General features: G+C 42.7%; 1 protein-coding gene across 2 annotated transcripts in view; it reads left to right on the forward strand.

The window, feature by feature from the left end:
- The first annotated feature begins 1,497 nt into the window (after window positions 1-1,497).
- Vit (vitrin) overlaps window positions 1,498-22,977 on the forward strand; it is a 123,104-nt gene continuing 101,624 nt past the window's right edge. Inside the window, exons 1-2 of one of the 2 annotated variants that reach the window (XM_005390859.2) lie at window positions 1,498-1,731; window positions 21,183-21,252. In XM_005390859.2, coding sequence (XP_005390916.1) covers window positions 21,222-21,252 — 31 coding nt within the window. In that variant the 5' untranslated portion in view covers window positions 1,498-1,731; window positions 21,183-21,221. Of the gene's footprint in view, window positions 1,732-20,854; window positions 21,083-21,182; window positions 21,253-22,977 lie in introns of those variants that run through there. The other variant, XM_013517634.1, reaches the window with a different exon arrangement.

Genomic DNA, 22,977 nt, shown 5'->3' on the forward strand with positions numbered 1-22,977 from the left:
AGGCAGGCGCTTTTGCCACTGAGCTAAATCCCCAGCCCCTACACCATTGCTTTTAATTGGTACTTTTTTGAACATTTCTTCATACGCTTTTCAACACATTTCCATTTGATTTTTTTTTTCTTATTCACCATAAGAAAGCAAAGTAAACTAGTAAGAGAAAACAAGCTTCACGTACTAATATAGCACCATTGTTTGGATTAAGGCAGCCTCAGATTTGAATCCTAGATCTTGTTTCAGTGCCTGGGTGACCTCAGGAACATTATTCTTTCTGAGCTTCATTGCTCTGATCTATAGAATGGAGGTAAGAGTTCTGACTCTTCAAGGGTCTTCCAAACATTTAATGAGCTCCTCTACGTAAAGGACCATCACTGTTCCCAGGAGGTGGTATACACCAACTAGCATGCCTATAATTAATAATATTATCATTTACTAGGCTTAACTGCCACTTCAACTGAACTTGCCCCAAAATAAATGATGAGACAGCTGACCTTCCAGGTAACAGTACTGTCCTTATTACCAATGGATCTAGTGTCAAGATATGGTAGAGGAAGAAACAGAATTGAAAAAATAACTTCAATGCAGAACCAGAGAGGGCAAAAAGAAAGGTCTAACTGCACTGCAGCAGTGATCTTAAATAAAGGACCGTCCCAGCGCCAGCAGACAAGGGTGGGAGGAGCTCCGATGGGGAAAGCTGTATTCCCAAGCTGCGGGAGTGCACACTCCCCAGCAGGAGGAGGAATGGCTCTTTGTACCTTCTGCCCTGCTGGGGAAAAGATGCTCCGCCACTCTGATAGGCTTTGGGATCTCAAGGGGCTGCCAGACACACTGGGTGGGGGTCTGACTTTTTAAATGCTGAGGTATGTGAACGCACATTTAAGGTCTGAATCTCTTCACTTTAATTGTCGACATTAATATATAGAAAGCAAACATGGGTAGAATTCACTGATGATGTGAGATACCCATCAGTCGTTTTTTGAAACGGGAGTCGGGCTTTGCTTCCCACTGTTATTACCATGAGTCCTGTTACCAGCAACAAATACCTCAATCATTTCACGCAGCTTGCCAAATACAGAAAGGACTGGAACAAAGCAAAACAAAGAGATGGCATCCACATGTAGGAAAAGTAAATATTTTCAATGCAAAAAGGAGAGTCCAGTAGAATAAGCTTACAGTATTTACCTAGGTTGTTTTTTTCCTGCAGTTTAATTCAGCTGTTCACTAGTGTTTGAAAAAGAAAGAAAAATGAATTGTCCCTGATTAAGTAGTTTTTAAAGCATATTAACATTCTCTTTCCTATCTAACTGCTGTGCTTCTGCTTTTCAGAATATCTAATTGTAGAAAATGCTTACTGAAAAAAAAAAATGTGTGCTTTGAGCTAGAAAAGAATATTTAGAAGTCCTTTCCCAAAAAAAGCAAGTGGGAGTGGAAATTTGAAAGAGGACCGCCTAATTCAGCACTAAAACCAGTGTGAGAAGCAGTGTGTGTGTGTGTGTGTGTGTGTGTGTGTGTGTGTGTGCGCGTGTGTGTTACAAAATGAGCTTTTCAAAGAGCTGGGAGGTAGATGGAAATGTTTGCTTAGCTCCTCTGAGAAGAGAAAAGGTGCCGGGAACCCTTGTTTCTTCTTTAGAATAATTTGGATGGGATTTGTGATGCAGAAAAGCTTAAAGAAAAAAGAATATCTTTTCTGTGTGGCGGAAAATTTTTGAAAAAAAATTGCTTACTTCAAACAAGGTATGTCTGATGAGTTACTGTGCTATGCATTTAGTTGCTTTCCATTCATTATTATAAAAACATTAAAATTTATCTGCCATTAAAGAACTAGAGTACATTCTCTAACCAAGTAATCAGTCTGTAAATTTTAGTTTCAAGAGAGTTGGGACGGGAGCTGGTGGCAGTTGGCTACTATTATTTATATAGATGTGTTATAAATAATATAGGTTATAAATAAATTGTGCTAAAATATTAATATTTGCACAAGGTTTTCACTGTTTCTGTAAGCCAACAACATATGGTTAAATTAAGTTGAAAAGTATACCATTTGTGTAAAACTTTGAAGTAATTTGCAGCTTTCTTGCCTTTTTTCTACCTTGCTTCCTATATGGACTACAGTAGCAATGTAGCAAGTTGTAATAATGTATGAAAAGCAGTATGAGAAATGGACACGTTGATGCTAAATTAACAGAGAAATCTTTGAATGTGAATCTCCACTTCTCTCTATTCAGGCAGATCTCAGTGGAATGTGGCTAGGTGTCCAATTCTGTGTTGTGTCTACACTAGAAGCGCTTTCTTAGGCTGAATACCTCTGTTATTGATAATTTCCAAGAGGGGGCTGGCATTGCTAAGACTACCATTGTAACTCAACTTTGCACAGGGAAGACAGGACACACAAATCTCTTTTCAGCATGATTTGTGTCAAACCAGTATAAACATGAAATAAATGCCTCAAGCTCCGGCTAATCAGACAGGATAAGAATGAATAATCAGACATGATCTTTTGCTCCAAACAGCCCACAGCGTCTTTGCCATCCCCAGACCAAGAGTGGAATTCACATTTTCTTGGGGTTTATTGTAAAAATAAAACCAGGCATCTTGGCCATGGTGGCTGTCCAAGAATGTGTCCACTAAGAAAATAGTATTTTGCCATTACGTTGTGTTGCAATAAATTTGGAAGTTTTGGTGGTAAATTTCTGAGGTTGTTTTTTCCTTGGTCTCTTGAAAGATGGAATGCCCTACAGCAAGCCTGGACCAAACAATGTTTGTTTGTGTTTTGCTCTGTGTGTGTGTGTGTGTGTGTGTGTGTGTGTGTGTGTTTGTTAGCTGCAACTAGGGCCTAGACCAGTAGGAAAACTGCAAGTGCAGTCCCATCTTTTATTTATTGAATTAAAATACCCTCTATTGTGAAAGGGCTTTATACAAAGAGCTACAAGACTATTAGGAGTGCACTGTGAATTGCAATACACTGATTTTCCAGACTAAACTTCTTTTAAATATACCTTATACTTCATCACTGAAAGGGAAATGGCTTCAGAATGTTGGAAATGCTAACTATCTACCTTGAAGTAGAGTTTTGGAATAAAACTTAGAAGATCTAATTCTCTTTGCCACTGAGTTACTGATCAGACAAAGAAAAGGTTCTTCCAGGGGAATTGCAGCAGGTTTGAGAAGGGCTTATGAAAAGCATCATGAGAACAAAAATGCTTGTGCTGTTCTTGGCTGTAATTCCTGTAAGATGCATCAAGTACAGGAGAGCAGTGTGGTTCGATGCAGGATGCCAAGCCAGGATTCCTAAATTACAGGAACAGTCCTGCTACTACCTCGCTGGGCTGCCCTGTGAAAGATGTGTGACATGTCTCCGGTTTTATTTCCCTCTTTGAAAGCCAGAAATAGCCATGCCTGCTCATCCTCCCTCCTAGGCTCACCCTGAGAGTCAATATTGACTCCCCGCTCGCACAAGCTATTGAAATGTGAACGTTCCTATAGAAATGTATTTTCTTTATGTGCAAAGATTATGCTGGGAGGAGTCACTGGTCTTGTAATAAGTCTGTCATGTCCTCCAGGATGTTGCCATACTTCTGCTAATGAATGTGAGTTCTCCTCCCTTTGCTCTTGCTTGGAGGTACCAGCAGCCAGTGCAGGGCAGAACACATAATTCTGTCTGCTGCTAGAAGGGCACCGAGCTGCGTGACCCGATGTTCCTATGTCTCCCTTTCCTATATATGAAATGAAGAAATTGGACAAGTTAGCTTCTAAATTCCTCTCCCGGAACTACAGTTCTGTGCTCAGAGTCTACTCCAGTGTCAAGACCAACGAGGCCAATTTCATCCTGGAGATTGTGAAACAAAGTATCAAAACAAGATTATGGAATTTACAGTATATTTTAAATTTATGTTTACCTAACTTAAGGACTGGAATGTGTACAGAAATGAAATTTGACATAATATTCTTCATAAGACAAAGATTACGTGTGTGTGTGTGTCACACATATATATCCCTAGTGTACTGGGGGCAGTGTGGTCTAAGTTGTATGAGAGATGTTTTTCAATTTTTGGTGGCTTCTATGACTGTAATATTTGTTAGCAAATATTGTCTTTTCTATGTGAACAAAGAGACCAGATCTGCTGTGAAATCATTCATTTGTAATGATCTTCAAATTTATTGACATGAGCTCTCTGGCTCTGGTAAACAAACAGATTTGTGAATTTCTATTATATTAATACAATTATCGGAAACTAGCTGCCACCTCTTCATTCAGAAGGTCTGAGTGAATCAGTCACTCAGCAAAGATAAGCAAAAAAGGCAGCTTCTGTGACGGCTGTAATCTGAGAATGCCTAACGGGACCCTCAGTGCCTGAAACTGTGTCTCCCTGTGGACTACAGGAGATGGTAAAATTCCAGGCTTCCTAAACACAGACTATGAGAAAAAGAAAGCGCACGAATGGTCCTGAGGAAAGAACAGCTTCCATTCTTGCAGAAAATGGGTCAAGAGAGTAGCAAGATGCCAGGCGAAGTCCAGATAAGAATCAGAAAGGATTATCTGGGAGTGCTGGCTATTAAATTTTTAATTAAAGGAAAGGACACACACAAAAATTCACGTCAGTGTGGGATCTTCTGGGTGAGCTCGGGTTTGCAGATAAGAAGGTGAGGAGCCCAGGGGCAAGAACAGCCCATGCACGCCCAGAATCACATGTTCACAGCAGAGCAAAGACTATTTCTGTTCTGTTTGTGGCATTTTCCATGGTTACTGCTTCTGTAAAACAAACAGTTGTGGATGCAGGCTTCAGAAGCTGTTTTTAATCAGCTAGAAAGTTTTCTACTTTAACAGGCTGCAAACCTTACAGAAACCTTTAGAGACCCTGTAGATCCTCCAGGCTATCTGGGAAGCACATAGTGCAGGCACCAGATGATGCCACCTATAAAGTCCATACATTGTGCAGCAATCTACAAAGGGCAAATCCCGCACAGCAGATGTGACTCAGCAGATGTACACTGCCACATTGTGGGCCTTGTTGCCTGTGGGACGAAGGTGACCTCAGATACTGGATGGCAAAGCCCTTTTCTGATAAAATCTGCAAGCCTGCCTTGCAACACAAAAGTATTCATTTGCTTTGGATTCATTTTAGAGAATTTTTTGTTTGTGTTGTATTCTGATTCTCTCTCTCTCTCTCTCTCTCTCTCTCTCTCTCTCTCTCTCTCTCTCTCTCTCTCTCTCTCTCTCTCTCTCTCTCTCTCTCTCTCTCTTTCTCTCTCATTCATGTATATATATATATGAGAGAGGTCTCTTTCTCATTTATAATTTTTCACTAGATCTCTCTTTCTAGGTGTATTAGTCAGCTGGGACAACTATAACAGAATACCACAGACTAGATGGTTTAAACAACAAATATTTATTTTTCCCAGTTCTGCAAGCTGGAAAGTTTGGAATGAAGGCACTACAAGATTTGAATTTGATGAAGGCCCACTCTCTGGTTTGTAGATGGCCATTTTCCTGCTGTGTCTTCCATGGCAGACAGAGAATGAAAAATCCTCCAAGGCCACATTTCCCCCTCATGACCTAATCAGCTCCCAAAGGTCTCACGTTCTATACCATCACACGGAGGATTAGGATTTCAAAGAATTTTGGAGGGACAGAAACATTCAGAGCATAGCAGTTTTCTTCACAAAAAAAGTCTAAGAATAAGCCAGGGTGAGCTCTGGCCAGCATCTCATTGAGAGAGTCAGCCAGTTGCTTTGTCTCTGTTAGGTCCTAAACTAGTATTCAAGTGGGCCACATTTTACAAGATGGTGATGAAGATGATGGCACTAGTGACAGTGATGATGACAGTGGAGGTATGATGACTAACTACCGTCCCAGTCATGACGATAATATTAACTCCTTTCATGTATTAGCTCATTTAACCCCAACAGCAAACACATCATGTGCATTGCTGCTATCTCCAATACACAAAATTTAAAAAACTGAAGCAAGAGAGAAGTTACCTAGGTTGTACAAGTTCAGTTACTAAGAGACAGAGCTCAGCCTCAAATCCAAGGAGCCTAATTCCAAGCTCATATTCTTAACAATGACACATGGTCATTGTTATGACCATGTGACTCAGCAGATGTACACTGAGAGATCTAGTGAAAATATACTTACAGGATAGCTTGGGAGGCAAGTCAAATTTCTGAGAAAAATATTCTCCCTTGCAGTAGAGACGCCTTAGTAATAATGATGGAAAGGCTGGAGACAGGGGCTTACAGGACACAGTTTGTTGGGACAGGAGGAGTTTGTTGAGAAGGGAAGAGTTTGATTCCCGCCGTTCTTCCATAACCTGACTGAAGAATCACTTCCCCTGTGAGTAGGGAAGATGTGAGTCTCCACAGGTGGGAGGCTGAGAACGGACTCCATCTTGTAGGCTACTGAGTACTTGTCTCCAGGGCGTTTCCCTTGCCTTCACTCAAGGCTAGGGGTTACATTAACAGCTTGTCACAGAAAGAATCACATTTCCCATGACTTCAAACTCTTTCAGAAAAACCACTTTCCCTAACAAGCCTCCAGTAAACATTTCTCAAATTCTTTTCCTCAGTGGGATAAAGGCTGAAGTTTTGTGTGGACATGTAGTAAAAATTCCTCAGAATTGCCCTCCAGGCTATTGTGAGAAGGAATTCTATTTCTACATTTTTTTTTTCTTCTCAGATTCTCTATTCCTGGAGGTGGGGGACTCTCTATAGTTTTCAAGAGATCAGGTGACTGGCATCTTCATGTTAGGTGAATTCCCTTTTCTGGGTTCCTTTGTGTCCTAGACAGAGAAAAGATGCTTTGGACTTAAAGGCCCAAATTGGCTTGCCCAGACTAGCTTTGCTCAAACAATATAGTGAGTAAATCTGCACTCCAAAAATGTGGAAAGAGTTTGGGACACAGAGATAAGAACAGCAAGCACAGCATTTATTGGGCCACTCTCATATGCTATTAACTAGTCTAAGTGTTTAGAAAGAAGAGTGAACAAAATAGTTTCCACTTTCCTAGAGCTGCCACTCTGGGGACACATACTGGAAAGTACATGCAAGCAGCCTGGTGGTGGTACAGGCTTTGAAAATAGGATAAGGAGCTAAGACAGAAGTGAGATGAGAGAGAGATATTAAGAAAGCCAGAGAGCAACCCATATGAGTCCCTGGTGGAAAAGCAATCTAGGCGGGAGCAAGAGCTGTTACCCAGGCCATGGCTTGGGAGGCCAGGTGGTCCCAAGCTGAATGAACAGGTGAGATCAAGGGTGTGCTTGGGCCAAGAAAACACAGGGTCCTCTCCTGGTATCCCTCAGTACCTCAGGTACCTCCTCCTGCCCACTCATAGGCTATCTGTGGAGCAGCCTTTGCCTCCGGCCTAGATGAAGTGGAACTAGGTTCCTTAATATTTCAGGCTGTGCTCAGTGTTTTTAACAAGATCTTGGTCATACTCTATCCCTGAACTTCTACCCCAAGTGCATTTACATAATACTAGGTAACCCTGAAAAATGACAAAGTGCCGAGTTTCACCCCCGCCACCCACACACACATCTAGGTCTGTTCTCTGCTGAGCAAATTCTTCCTTCCCCTGCCTTGCACCTTTCCTGCTCTTCCTCTTGGCCGCTAACAGTGTCTCTTCACGACATTAAAAAAATATATATGTACATGCGTAGATGCAGGTAGACAAGGTGTGACAGAAAGCCTTGCTAGGTAGGCACTTTTACACCCTGTTACCCAGGTTCCCTGAGCTGGGCAGCATTGACAGCTGCCGTGTGTTCCCACAGGACATTGCTACGTCCTTGGGGACTTCCTTACCTGTAGTTCCCTGAATGCCATTGAGTAACTCTGCCCTGGCTTGGAGTTTACAGTTCCTCCTTCAGCCCTGAGCAGTGACCTATGTCCTCGGTTTTCTGCTTTTCCAATCAGTCCTTCATGCTCCTGCCTTGGATAGCATCTCAGGCCACCCCAGGTGGACTCTGTCCCTTACACTCTGCCCCTCTTCTGTAGATGCCTGAATCACAAGTCTCACGCCAGCCCACCATGCCCCATCCAAAGGATACGGCCAGTCACTCACTTCCAGTGAGTTCTTGGGCATCCAAGTAGGGTACCAGGGAAGGTAACGGGGACTGGGATCCCGGCTACTGCTTCTCCAGGCTGTGCAAGAGGTTGCAGACTCCGAGAGAGGGACACAGAGAATGAAGAACAAGAACAGCTTTAGGAAAAGTTGTTGGCGATCTCCTTCCCTCCTCCCCACCCCCAGGTACAGGCAGGGGGCAGGTCGCCCCCTCACGTATATCTTTGCTTTATGCAAGAGTGGGAGGAGCTTCAAGGAGACCACCTTGGAAGGGGAAGTAGGTGGCACCTGTTGTCTTGTTACTTTAACTGAAACCTCATTTCACATCTGAATGCACAGCCAATGCTTATTTAAATGGGTGTGTTACACCTGGTTAAACTTAAAAATGTGCTTTCATGTGATTTTAGCATTGGTGATGGGTTCAGACCTCAATCTGACTCTTTTAAAAAAAAATCTGACCTTTAACTAGAACATTTTTATTTTAAAGTATACCTATTTTATAGCCTGCGACTTAATTATATCAACCAAGTACTTCAAAATGCTATGTATCAAGGTAAAAAGGACAGAACTATCTTGCAGCATGTGAACGTGAAGTATTGAATGATTCTAAGTGTGATGCATGAACTAGAACTAGTTCAGCCCCATGTTCATCCTATGACCTTGGACAGCTCGTTAAAATTCTCTAAGCCTCAATTTTCTGCTCTAAAAAACTGGGCATAGTAGTGCTTTTCTGATAGGATTACCACGATAATTAAATAGGATCATATACATGCAGTGTATAGCATAGAGTGGGCATTCAGTAAGTGATGGTTATTGTTATTGGAGTGGACTCTACACTTCTAAAACTTTCCATGAAAAGCCTACCCTGTCTGTGTACGGTGTACACCTGTAGTCTTAGCCCCACAGGAGGCTGAGGCAGGAGGATGGTTTGAGCTCACAAATTCAAAGCCAACCTGGGCAACACAGTAGGACCCTGTCCCAAAGCAAAGCAAAGAAGCCAGGACATGACAGCACATGTCTGTAATCCCAGCACTTTGGGAGGCTGAGTCAGAAGGATTGCAAGTTCAAGCCTGGGCAGCTTAATGACTTAGCAAGACCTCACCTCAAAATAAAAAATAGAAAAAGAGCTGGGAATGTAGCTCAATGCAAAGAACTGAGTTCAATCCTTAGTACTGGGGTGGGGAGTGGGGGAGGAGAAAAAGAAAAGAAAAATAAGAAGAAGAACAAGAAAGCTTTCCAAGAAGAGCAAAAGGACAAATCCCACCTCATGTAACAGGCCACTATACAGCTGGACCAAAATCCTCAGGAGGGACAAGCAGGAGGGTCTGAAGCTCCTTCAGGGCTGGGATGATGGGGGGGGGTCTCTGGAGCACGAGGCTGGGGGTTCTCTTAGAGAGCCTGGTGTTTTGCTTCTAAATGACTCTGTTTCTCTGGGTCCCTGGCAAGTTGCAGGACTTAATCCTGCCCAGCCCCAGTTCTCCAGCTGCAGGGACTCTGCCACAGTCCTCCACACCCTGCCTTTTTCCCACGCTTCTGGCTGCTGGGACTTAGCTGTGCTCTGCCTCCACCAGCCCCATGCCTGCCTCTCAGCAGCTGAGGGGAAGGGGGAACCTGGCCATCTGAGATGAACCCATTCCTTACCAAGAGGCAGGCAGGAAAGCATGGGTCCTATGCACACACACCTTCATTTTCCTATCTCAGCTACAAAGCTAGGCCAGACCTCAAAATGTTTTCTTCTGTGCCTCAGAATTGAAAGCAGATCAAAAAGCCCAGAGTGCGTGTGGCAGTCAAGGCCCTAGGGATCACACATTTGAGTTGAAGCAGATACCCAGCTCCAGATTCACAGTAGAGGGCCCTTGGCAATCATAAACATCAAAGCCCCCAGGGGAGAACTTGCTGGAAAGAGGGAGAACTAATCCACAGTGTCAAGCACATTAGCTAAAGAAGTTTCTGATGAGAGAAATTCATTTTCCAAAGCTCCCTGGGAATCTCTGAAACCATGCAGTTTCCAGAGTAACCCAGAGGAGCAATTCTGGGCCACCTTGTCTTCTTAGAGGTCCTCACCCTCCTCCCGAATGCAGTGTTCTTCGTGCCCCTTGCATTACCCGGAATGAATAGCTCTTGGGAGGAGCTCTGTAGAGCTCATTTGGGGGCAGCTTGCAAACCGGTATTTTTCCCCACTGGCAATATAAGATCTAAACTACCACTTGAGAAATCTAATTACTGTTTGCAGTCTCCCTAGAAATCACTATTGGTTGAAGTCTTTGTGGATGTGGTAAGTATTACCATATGTCAGGTTCTTAATGAGGTACAAAATGATGGTCTGAAACACACACACCAAAAAAGCCTTTCTCTTTTTAGTTCTCCAGCATGTAGTAACATGCCACATAGATCAAGGACACAGGCGCATAGCAGCCACCGGACACACACGTGAACTCTTGGGTCTATCTGATGCCCATGCGAAAGCATCTTTGCTGTAGGATTTTTTTTTTACTATATGTAGGATCCAAAGCAATCCTAAAGAAAGGAATAAATCCATGAGTAGTTCATGCCCCTGTCATCCAAAAAAGTGCAAATGATATTTATGGGTAGTTCGTAGCTTGGAATGTCAGTAAGCGTAACGTTCTCATAAATACATTGGAAAATAAACATTCTCACAAATCAGAGAACTTCAGTCTGGGCTATTGGTGTGTGGGACTGGGTGGTTCTTTGCTACAAGGATCTGGCCCGTGCTGTAGGATATTTGCCCGTCTCCTTAGCCTCTTCCCACTAAATGCCAGTAGCCCTGATGTTGACACTCCTGGCCAAGTGGTGACAAACCAAAGTGTCTTCAAAACTATGAAATGTCCCCTGGCTGGGAGCTACTGTTATAAATGTGTGAGGAAACGCCACAGCAACATTCTGACAGCATGGTTTCCAGGCTACTCACCCGCTTTTGTTATTCCCAGCACATGCCAGGTGCTCCCAGTGGCTGCACCTCTCACGGGCTCTTCCTGGGGCTTCGGGTCCCATGCAGCCTTTCCAGGGCTCACCCCACTTTGATGCTACTGAAAGACAACCATTCACATCCTTTGTTTTGATTTTACTACTCATCATTTCAGGGAAATAGGACGTAACTGAAACAACAAACACAAAATGGTCTTAATCAAAGCTGCAAAAAATAGAAATGAACTCAAACTGGCTCAAGTGAAAGGATCCAGAAACATCTGCGTCCAGCCCCCGAGACTGAGTCCAGCTGGACCTCCTTCAGACTGGAAACAGGTCCTGGGAAGCGTCCAGGCACGGAGGCATCGCCCTCCCTGCTTCTCCCAGGGCCTGCACGTTGCTCCTTCTCTCTCTCGCTCCCCACCCTGTATATCTTATTGACGGACTCCCTGGGCCTGTGGCTCAGCACTCCTGTTTCCAAGGCTTCCAGAAGTCCCAGGGGAGATCTCAGTTGGCCTAAGATCATAAGCTTTCGGCCAGCTGATGCACCTGTATTTCAGCATGTGTTCCTTGCATCTCTCTGTGTTTGAGCTGTTCATTTCAGGAATCTTGTAAGATGGAAGTAATAAATGTAACTGGCTTTGAAAAGTGAAACATACTATACAAATAAGTGGAATTTTTATATTATAACAATGTACCAGGATTTGAAAGGGATAGTAACATTCACATAAGAAGTTTGATACAGGGCCGGGGATATAGCTCCGTGGCACAAACACCTGCCTGGCAAGCACAAGGTCCTGAGTTAGATTCCTGGTACCAAAAAAAGAAAGTTTGATATAGAAAGGCATGATATTAAAATGAAGAAGATCCAGGCTGTGTGATCTTGGGTGAGTCATTTCACTACTCTGAATTCTAGGTATTATAATGTTCATTTTACCTCTTCAAGGAGTGTTTAGGTGGTTTAAGTAAGAAACACTTGGGTGGTTTATGGAGAAAATATTCTTCAACCTTTAGTAAAAATCTGTATTTTTAGAATCTTCTCTAGTTAAAGCCCCTCTATGGACAAGTACTGTGAGTTAGTTAACAGAAATAATCCTCCAGCTGCAAGCTAACCAAAAAGGAAATTTATCATGCCACATAACAGATAGCCTTTGAGGCACAAGACAACTAGAGCTCTGCCTCCATTTCTCTGTGATTTTCTAGGTGGCCCTCATCCTCTCTTGTTAGTTTTTTCCTCAGCCTGACTTTCCTCATGGTCACTATATGGCTGCAAGCTTGCCTGAAACAACCTGCTTCCTCATTTATTTCCAACAAGAAAGGCAATCTCGCCTAGAAAATCATAGGATTAAAGTCTTCCTCTCTTGTCTGGTATAATTCAGGACATAACCCACCTGAACTAGGAACTAGTGCAAGCTGAGCACCTCTTACCCAAAATGCCGGCAGTGTTTCTGATTTCAAATTTTATTAGATTTTGGAATATTTTCACATGTGTAATAATATATCTTAGGAATGGGATCCAAATCTAAACACAAAACTCATTTATGTGTCATGGACAACATATACACATGGCCTAAAGGTAATTTTGTACAGTGTTTTTTTGTTTTGTTTTGTTTTGTTTTTTGTCTTTTTGAGACAAAGTCTCACTGTGCAGGCCAGGCTGGCCTTGAGCTTACTTTGTAGCCCAGGTTGGTCTCGAACTCACAACAATCCTTCTGCCTCAGCCTCCCGAGTGCTGGGATTACAGGTGTGCACCACCACACCCAGCTCAGTGTTTTTAATAATGTGTATGAGACAAAATGACTTGGCATGGGATTTTGTATTCTTGGTGTCAGGTCAGCATTTGAAGATTTTTAGATTTTAGAAAAGAAAAAGACAAAACAAAAGTTTCCAGTTTTGAAGGCGTTCAGATTTTGAACTTTTCATTAAGGATGATCAACCTGTAATGATCACCTGAATGGGGTGATTGATCGGCTCAGGCCAGAGCTCCTAGAGTGATCCCAGCAGGTTGACGGTAACAACCACCCTTGGGGAGACTCAGAATCAGGATCTGCCCCACGAGCTGGGAAGGGATAGGTTTCCCGAGTCCTCTGGCTACATTTATCTCTCTTATCAAATTGGGGTTCTGTTCAGAAGGAGGAAGGGGGCTGAGAAACGGATACCCTGTGTATGCCAAATCAATAAATAGTGTGTCATCTGTGTAGCCTGTCTTGGGGCATCTTTAGTAGCCTTGTGCATCCTCAGGCACCAGAGATCGAGAACAGGCACACTTTCCCCTGCTTCCACACTTCCCTGTGAGCATTTTCATATAATAAAAATGGGAAGAACTACAAAAGAAGAAAAATCAGAGAAGAGAGGAAAACTATGGTTCTCTTTAGCTCCTTCCCAGAAGCCTGGGGGATTCCAAAAGTGACCTCAAGGCAGCCCCTGGTTCATGGCAACAGGAGACAGAGCGTATCAGACTTTGCTGGGAAAGCTGCATCCCTGTAAAAGCTTGTGCGCAGATTGAGGCCACCTCCACACTGCAGCGGCCTCTTCTCGTGCCAGCCTCCTCACCCTTCCTCGTCAGATCACCCCACATCCATGGACAAGTAGCTGAAGATTTACAGTCAGGCAGAGATGGGGAAGGCAAGGCTGCAGATGTGGCCCCTCCCCACTCGGAGATGTCTGTCCTCCGGGGATTTTTGGCATTTTGGAAACATAGCACAAGTTCTCATAACTATTAAATGTTTCCAGATGGAGACTGGCTCTTTCCACCTCGGGGACAAAGAGTACGGTTGGGTGCTCCCCCAAGCAGCATCCTAGATCAGACAAACATCAACATGACATAAATCCTACATGTCCACCAGGGCAGATTTTTTCCAAGTGAATGGCTCAAGTAAGCCTCTATGGGGCTTATTAAAAATGATGAATGCAAAAATAATTCTTCAGCCTTCCATGTCTCCCTGCCGCCTAAAGGGTCAATCTCACATTCTTTAGGCATGACTTTCGAGGCCAACACGGCCCTTCCTTTCTCTCTAACACTCCCGTTTCTCTCACTCCCAGCTGAGCAACTCCCATTCCCACAGCAATTCTGTCCCTGCGTCCTGTCCTTTCCTCAGCAGCCTTTCCTTGTTCACCAACCTGCAAGGGAGATAAATTCAAGTCCCTTCCCATGCACCTGAGGGTATGTGACATCCACCATTTATGTCTTCGTGGCCCCCTCGACTGCAGCGGCACTCAATCCTGGCTGCAGTGTATTCACTCGGGAACTTTAAAACAGTATTGATACCAATTCAGCTCAGTGAACTCAAGAGTGCTGACACGTGTCTCATTCACCCTGAGCAGCAATGGCCAGTGGAGAAGGGCATGGCCTCTGCACTGGGAGTGCTGATTTGAATTCAGCTCCTCTTCTTCCTAGCCCTGGGATCTTGACAAAGCCCCTAACTTCTGGTTCTTTATCTCCAAATTAAAGCAAGAAATAATCTCTACCGTATCAGGTTGTTGTGAGGAGTAAATGAGATAACATGTTACTGACAGTGTGTGTTCAGTAAATGTTAGTTATAATAAATGCATGTCAATCTCCTTTAGGAAACCATAGGCCATTGTAACGGTTGATACATTGTGTCAACTTGAGAAGTTTTCAAGCTTAACTAAGTAACTCAGCAGTTCTACATCCTAAGGTGTACATGACACGTCCTAGGGCTGCTGTTTAAGCTCCAGGATGTCTTAATGGTTGATTCATTTTGTCAATTTGAGACCTTTAGAAGTTTAACTAAGTAACTCAGCAAGGGGCCAGAGTCCTCACTTTGTAAACATCCTGAGTCTGTGCAAGAGGAGGGCACGGAGATGGTGTTAGTGCTACACCCACCGTAGGGCAAGTACCCTGCTTACAGTATAAGAATTATAAAGAGGCTCGCTCGCCCTTTTTTGTTCTTGTTGCTTTGCTATCTCCCATTGCCATGAACTGGTGCTCCTCTGCCATGTGCCACCCTGCCTTGGAGACAGCAGATTACACACTGAAACCTCCACAAACTGTGAGCTAAATAAACCTTTCCTCTTTTAGTTTTAGGGAGTCAGATATTTTGTCTCAACAATGACAGAACAGTAACTAAGCCATTTTGATGCTAGGACCTGCATCTTGCTTCTCTTTGCCTAATACACAGAACACACAAATTTTACTTTGGAAGGATTAGTAAGTGTATGAATAAAGATAAATTTTGACTTTATAAAATTAGGGGAATTTACATGAGAGAAATTGTCCTGAGCTGAAGCCTGAAAGACAGATAGACTTGGGAGAGGCAGCAGAGGGGTACAAAGGAATTCCAGGTAGAGCAGTAATATGATTATGAGCCATGGTACCAATGGGCCACACATAGAGAAAAGATCAAAAGCCCAAGGGTGTGGGAGCAGAGGAGAGGGGATGTAGGAGAACAACAGCTTCACAGTATTGAAAGGTAAGCTGGGCCATTTTTTCAGAGTTTGTAACATCTCTGTCAGGAATTTGGGCTTTACTGTGTACAGAATGAGTACTCTGTGAAGAAGGATTCTGAACAGGTGAATGCGGTCAGACCTATGTTCCAAGCTGGTCCTTTCCAGCTAGAGGAGAGGGCCATCTGGAGCAGGGACAGCAAGGAGCAAGGAACAGGTCAGGAGGTGGCTGTGACTTCTCAATGGATGTCGATATTGTCTGTGTGGATTAGGTCTTCCCAACAGACCACTTCTTAGGACACCCTGCAGCCTCCACCTGCTTCATGTTCATTGGGTCACTGCTAAATTTGGTAGTCAGAGCAATGGTGGTAACATTAGTACTTCCTAAGTTCGTCTACTAATTTGAGCAGTTTTATCATTGTTTTGTTTTTATTTGTGTTTATTAGTTTCTGAGTTGTTGATATATCTGCACAAGGTAAAAATTACACAGGGAATTATGATGTTTTCCCATATCCTGCACAAATTATTTTTCTCTTTATTTGCCTTTCTAGTCTTCTTCCATCTTTGATAAAAGACATTCCTCTCCTATATCTTTCATGAGCAATCTGTCGTCTTGCCTGCAAACCTCAAGCATTCTTCTAATAAAGAGATCTGAGGAAACTTCCATTTTGCTTTTATTTTATTTTTAAATTAGTATGTTTGTTTTTAAAATTTTTATTAGTATATTTCATAATAAATATATTCATTGGTACAAATACATTTCACATTTTGATCCTTTTTACCTTCTCTTCTCCCTTGCCTCCCAGGTCCCGGTGTCACTAGATCTCATTCACATAACCAAAAAGTCTAGCTTTCTGTTTTTTATCATCTTTTACTTTGATCTTTAAATTATTTATACTTTGAGTTTCCACATAAGAAAAACCAGGTGATAATTTATTTATGTGATATTTATATGTGTTTGATTTATTTTACTTAGCATTACAGACTCAAAGTGCATCTATTTTTCTACAAATCATTCCAATTTTTCCTTCTCTACAGTTGAGTAATACTCCCTTGTATAATTTTGCTTTTTAAAATCTCAGAAAGATACAACTTGCAGATTACTTTCTATATACCAGGAGATAGAAACAGCAGTACAAGACCAAGAGTCATGAAAATGGGTTTGACTTTGTATATGACCTTGAATAAGTCACTTACCCACTTAAAGCTGCAGTTTTCTTACCTTTTAAAAATGAGAATTAGGAATGAGGCAAAGGAGGGCTGGGGATTTAGCTCAGCAGCACAGCACCTGCCTGGCAAGCACAAGGTCATGAGTTTGATTCCCGGCACTGGAAAAAAAAAAAAAAAAAACGAATGAGGCAAAGTGATATAAATTGTAATCCCAGCACTCTTGGCAGCTGAGGCAGGAGGATCACAAGTTTAAGCCCAGCCTAGCTATCATACCAACTTAATGAAAACTTGTCTCAAGAGGTAAAAATTAGGCTGGGGATATAGCCCAGCAGTGTAAGCACCTGCCTGGCAAGCACAAGGTCCTGAGTTGAGTTCCTGGTACCTAAAAAAAAGTAGGGGCAGGGGAAGAAAAGCTAGGGATATAGTTTAGTGTGAAGTCCCTTGGTCCAGTCCAAGTACCATAAAGAAAAAATTATGATACAAGTCCCCACTTCCTGTACTAGTTCGATACCAAGTGGGTTGTGCTAATGTGCTGTCACAGAAGTATATTTTTCTCTCCCAACCGGGCTTCTTGTGCCACACGAGCACTTCCTCTTCTAGGTTGTTTTTATTACATCTCATAGTACAGTTTACAAATGTAGGAATCAGTGAGCGATTCTTTTGAAAGTCCCTGTTATCTGGCTTTTGTTAGAACCCTGGAGAGCACATTAGGAATTAGAGCTCTGGCATTGCTGGGCTCCCGGATCTCCTGACGCTGCTGGCCACCTTCCTCAACCCCAGCCTCCTGGAGGGGTAAGAGGAGGTTTGAATTTTTTGGCACATGCTTCAAATAGTGCACTTACATTTTTAGTGTATGAGTCAATGAAACAAGCGAGGAGAGACACCGCAGTCGCGAGGATGAAGCCTTCAATCATTCGACTCCCAGGAAAGCAGACTGATCCCGTCGGGTTCCGCGGCAGCTGAATCCCGCTTGGCCCCATACTGCCTCTCGGACTTGAGGGTTTCCCGGAACCCCATAGGTTTTCCATCTATCCCAGCATGAAAAGGTCGTGTCCATCGAGGCTACTGAATCTGCAGGGCAGGTCTGAGAGCACTCCTCTCGGCTCTCCATCTTCCCTTTAGGTGGCGATCAATAATGCTTTATTAACTTATTTGTATACCCATCACTCACATACCACAAAATATAGCACATTTAAAGTGTATAATTCAGTGATCGTTACAGTACAGATTTACAAGATTGTCTTCCCTTCATTTTTTTTTTTTTTTTTATTTTTAGAGAAAGGGGAGAACTCTCAGTATTCACATGTTAACCTTACATGCATGAACTGAGCACCTAAAATAAAAATTCCAGCCCTCCTGGAGCTTGTGACAAATGAAATAAGTAAGCCATAGAGTACATTAGAGGTGCTAAGTGACTTGGAGAAAAAAGACAGTGGGAAAAGGATGGGGTAGGAGGGTGAGTACAGCTTGAAATAGGGTGGCTGGGAAATATCTCATAAGAAAGGGACAGGTAGAGCAAAGATTGGAAAGCAGTGATGGAGAAGGCCATGGACTCATTTGTGGAAAGAACATCCAGTCAGGACAAACAGGAGAAATACAGTAAGTGCAGAGACCCTGAGGTGCCTGGAATTCCTAGAATCAGCCAAGAGGCCAGGGTGGCTGGGGTTTAGTAAGTGTGTATGTGTGTTGGGGGGGTAGTGGTTAATGAAGTCACAAAAATCATTGGCGATCCCTCCCAGTAGAGTAGGGTCTTGAGCTGCCTGTAAAGACTGACATATTCTTAGTAAGACGAGGAGCCTCTCTAGGGCTCTGGGCAGAGGGGTGCCTAGAACCAATTTACTTTGACTAGGCACATGTTTGCTGTTGTGTGGACTAGGGAGGGCAAAGGGAGTGCAGCCGTCCAGGTGGGCCAGGATCTGACCTGGACCCGGCACAATGGTGAAGGGGATGAGAAATGGTCAGAGCTAGGTAGGGTGTGAGTGGAGAGTCAAGAGGGTTGGCTGGTGGAGAAGACATGAGGAAAAAAGAAGTTAGGGTGGTTTGATGAAGTGTTCAATGGTAACAGCCCACTAAGGGAGCCAGCTGTGTGGGTCCAGCAGGGGAGTTTGGCCTTCTGTACATAACTCATAGGAAAGTCTCATATGTAGACCTGAAGCCATGTAAATTGTTCTGGAGTTTCTCAGATGAATTAAAGACCAAAAAAGAAAAATTACTTGTTGTATCACATTATTTCCAATTTTTTTTTTTTTTTTTTTTTTTTGGTACCAGGCAAGCGCTGTGCCACTGAGCTACATTCCCGGCCCGATATTTCCAAAATATAACCCAGATATTTAAGCATCAGGTTGCCAAGTAGATTATAAGTATAATTTTATTTCTAGTTTGAAATTAAAGATTACTGCTTATCTATTATTTGACCAGTGATCACAACTATCTTAACTGGGAAATTTAACACCTTGCAATTGTTGCTGGAAATTAACAGCGATCCAGTGTTGCCTGGGGTTGCTCTTTATGCCTAATTAGTTTGCAATAAACTCTTCATATACTAAACAGCTTGATTTAAACTCACTACATTTAAACTCACTACATCAGGTACAGTAATTTTGTTAGTACTTCAGCCATAATTTAGTCGTTGGTTTTTGTTAAGAAACTCTTCATAGCACCTTATCTAAATATTGGTTATAAGCTAGTTCTGGACCTTGCTAGGACCAGTTCCTGCTGATCTCTTTCCAAACTTCTCGTTTAGTGACATCACTTCAGTGGCTTTAGCATCAGCCATCATAGAAGGATTTATGTCATAAAAGTGATCCCAGCACACCACCAGGAATAGCAAGGTAGGGTTATGAATGTCAGCTTTAGGCCACACAGCCATGGTCTGAGAGGAGGGGAGCCATCTGATCAGAGAGGAGTGGTTTTTTTTTGTTTTTTATTTATTTATTTATTTATCTTTGAGACAGGGTCTGTCTATGCAGTTCAGGCTGGCCTTAAGCTCACTTTGTAGCCCAGGCTGGTCTTGAACTCACAATGGTCTTCCTGCCTCAGCCTCCCAAGTGCTGGGATTACAGGCATGCACCACAATGCCTGGCTATTTTATTATCATTAACATTGTTTAAAATTTCTGAGGAATAAGGGTAATAAAAAGCAGACCAAATTTAAGTGTTTAGATCCTCTATAATGCTCGCCATTTCCATCTGTGCCCAGAGCAGATCTTTCCCTTCTACCTTCCCCACTTTTCCAAGTCCACTCCTTGCCTTGTTGCATGTTTATAACCTTTAATATTTTAAGTCTTAGTTTCACTCTCTATTCAGTGAAGATCATCAACCCTATCATGATGGCTTAGAGTAAGGATTCAAGACAATACACAGCACATAGTTTAGTATAGTACACGCTCAACTAATGATAGTATTAATAAATCTTTGAGGGCTTCTTTGAAGCCTAAAGAGAAAAGGGACCCCTTACAAAGCAACACCATTTTCACATGTACGGTGCTTTCCAACCCCTGGACTCCACTGATGCTGACCTCTGCTCCCCAGTATACCTTTTTCCTATTTCTAACTGTCTAAACTCTGTTCACTCTTCACGCTTGAACCAATGGCTACCCCCTCTATGAGGCTTTCTCTTATTCCCATGGTTGACATCATCTCTTTCTTGCCTTTAAAACTCCTGGTCCTTTAGGGAGTCTAAAAGTGCCCCAGACCTACTGGCTTAGAATCTGCAGTTTAACAAGACCCCCAGGTGATTAGCGTGCACATTAAGAGAAGCCCTGCTCTAAACTGATGATTCTTGAACCTGGTTGTGTGCTGGAACTTTTGGAGTTTTTTAGAAAGCTGAAAACCTCAACCCCACCCATGAGAGCTTCTGATTCAATTGGTCTGGGTGCAGCGTGGATATCAGGATTTTCTAAAATCCCTAGATGACCCTAATATGCAGCAAAGTGTGAGAACCAATGCTCTGTAAACTTCTCCTCCCACTCTCTCCTGAGGCCTGAAAATTCTTACGCTCGTTCACATGGGGATTATTTTCATCCATGCATGTTTTTACACCTCTATGAAGCTGTAAGTCATTTAAGAGTGAGAACTGTTTCTTAATTCCATTTTTATCGCCTTCCCCCTAACAAAGCTTAGCCATATAATAGGAGTTTCATAAATACTTATTGAATGATTTATTTGTAATCTAAAAACATTCTTTCAACACCATAAATGTGGATGAAACCCAAACGTGAAGAATAATTGGACATATCTCAAAATCGTGGAGTTGCTTCCTCTTCAGTTCTCAGGCTAAATCTCTGGAGACTTGGTGGCTGGTGGCAAGAATAGCTTTTTGGGGACTAGAGTCTCTGGGCGCCTGGGCAGCAGTCCACTGCCATCTCCGTGGGATGCTGGTAGACAGCCCAAGCTTGGAGTCCTGAGACACCAGAGCACAGCACAGAATGCTGCAGCCTCTCCGCACAATACTTTCTGCATCCAATTCAGAACTCCAGGGGCTGGGGATTTAGCTCAGCAGCAAAAGCGCCTGCCTGGCAAGCGCAAGGTCGTGAGTTCAGTTCCCGGTACCGGAGAAAAACCAAAAAAACAAACAAACAAACAGAACTCCAGGCTGAAACATGATGATGTTGTTTCTTTCTCTCCAGGGTGCTATTTAGATACTTCTGGGGATTGTTGTTCTCACTATGAAGGCATCTGTTATTGAAATGTTCCTTGGTAAGTACTTTTATATGTGTATCTGGATACCCTTTTAACATTTTCCTAGTTCCAAAGAATCTAGCCAAGAAAAGTTTTAAATCAAGACAGAGCACATAAACATTAACAGTGTATCTTTTTATAATACACCCTGTAGAGATCAGCTGAAGTGAGGATGCTAAGTATAGATCAAATTTGGGGTGAATATGTATCTACATTTTTGCATGAAGGAAATATATGTGTTCAAATGTGCCTATGTATATTACATAGTATGCACACTTGACTTTGTGTGTAATCTTTAACAGCAAGCATTTCAGAGATGGCATATTTGTAGATTCTGAGTTTCAGGATCTTGTTTCTTAGCTTCTCAAAAAAGAAATTCTTATCACAGATATGGCTTTATCTGTACCACTGGTTACATGTACTATAAGAAGTGAAACACTGTGTTGTCATGAAAGAATGAAATTTTGGATGGACCCGTTAAGGAGCAGCAGAATGGGGACACTATTGGTGGGTTTAGGACTAAACCCAAGGGTGACCTTCTGTGGGCCCCACAGTCTGTGTCCTTTTCAGACAAAGTGATCCATGGACCATTGTGCCCCATTGCCAGGGAAGAGCACAAAGCCATTTTACATAGTCTGTATGAGTTTACTAGGACTGCAGGAACAAAATGGTACAAACTCAGGGCCTAGAAAAATAAAAATATATTCTTCCCCAATTCCAGAAGCTAAAAGCTTGAAATCAAAGTGTCAGCAACCTGGGTCCCTTCAGAGGACTGTGAAAAGAGAACTGCTCCATTCCTTTCTCCAGGTGCTGGAAGAGGCAACCTCTGGTGTAGGCAACCTGCTGGGGCAGGCAACCTCTGGTGTAGCTTGCAGATGCATTGCTTCCCCGCTGCCTTCTTCACGTGACATCCTCCCCGCGTGCATGTCTGCTGCACATTTTCCCTTTTAGTACTGACACCAGCCATATTGGATCAGGGGCACACTCTACTCCAGTACGACTTCATCCTAATTAGTTTAAAATTGACTTTACTGGTACATTTTACATATACATAATGATAACATAAATCATATGGAATTTGGACTGTACGCAATGCATCTTGATTCTTCTTTTCTCCCTTTCCCCTCCCTACAACCCCTTCTTATCTACAAAAGCTTCGTTTCCATTTTTTCCTTCTATTCTCATTTTTTCCTTTTCCCTTCCTTTTGTTCCCCCTAGTTCCCTTCCCCATTTGAACATTTTCTTCCTATTTCACAATCTATCATACATATTGGTCCTTATTTATACTTTCATTTTCTCATGCCAGAGGAAATCATGTGATATTTGAACATGAGTGTCCGATTTGTTACACTTGAGTAGGGTCTCAAGGTGCATCCATTTACCTAGAAATGTCTCAAGTTTATCCTTCTTTATGGTGGAGTAGTACTCCATTGTATGAATAAAAAAAAAAAAAAAAAACTCACATCTTCTTTATCCATTCATCAGTTAATGGGTATTTGAGTTGTTTCCAAGATCTAGCTAATACAATCTGTACTGCTATAAATATGGGTGTGCATATATCATGGTGGTATAATGCTTTTAATTTTTTTTTTTTTTTTTTTTTTTTTCCAGGAATTGAACTCAGGACCTTGTGCTTGCCAAGCAGGCGCTTTATACCCCATGCTGTCCTCAAATTGCAGTGATCCTCCTGCCTCAGCCTCCTGAGTGCTGGAATTACAGGCCTGCACCACAAGGCCCTGCAAA

This window comes from Chinchilla lanigera, unplaced genomic scaffold (assembly GCF_000276665.1).
Source record: "Chinchilla lanigera isolate Chin_1 unplaced genomic scaffold, ChiLan1.0 scaffold00040, whole genome shotgun sequence".
Lineage (NCBI taxonomy): Eukaryota > Metazoa > Chordata > Mammalia > Rodentia > Chinchillidae > Chinchilla > Chinchilla lanigera.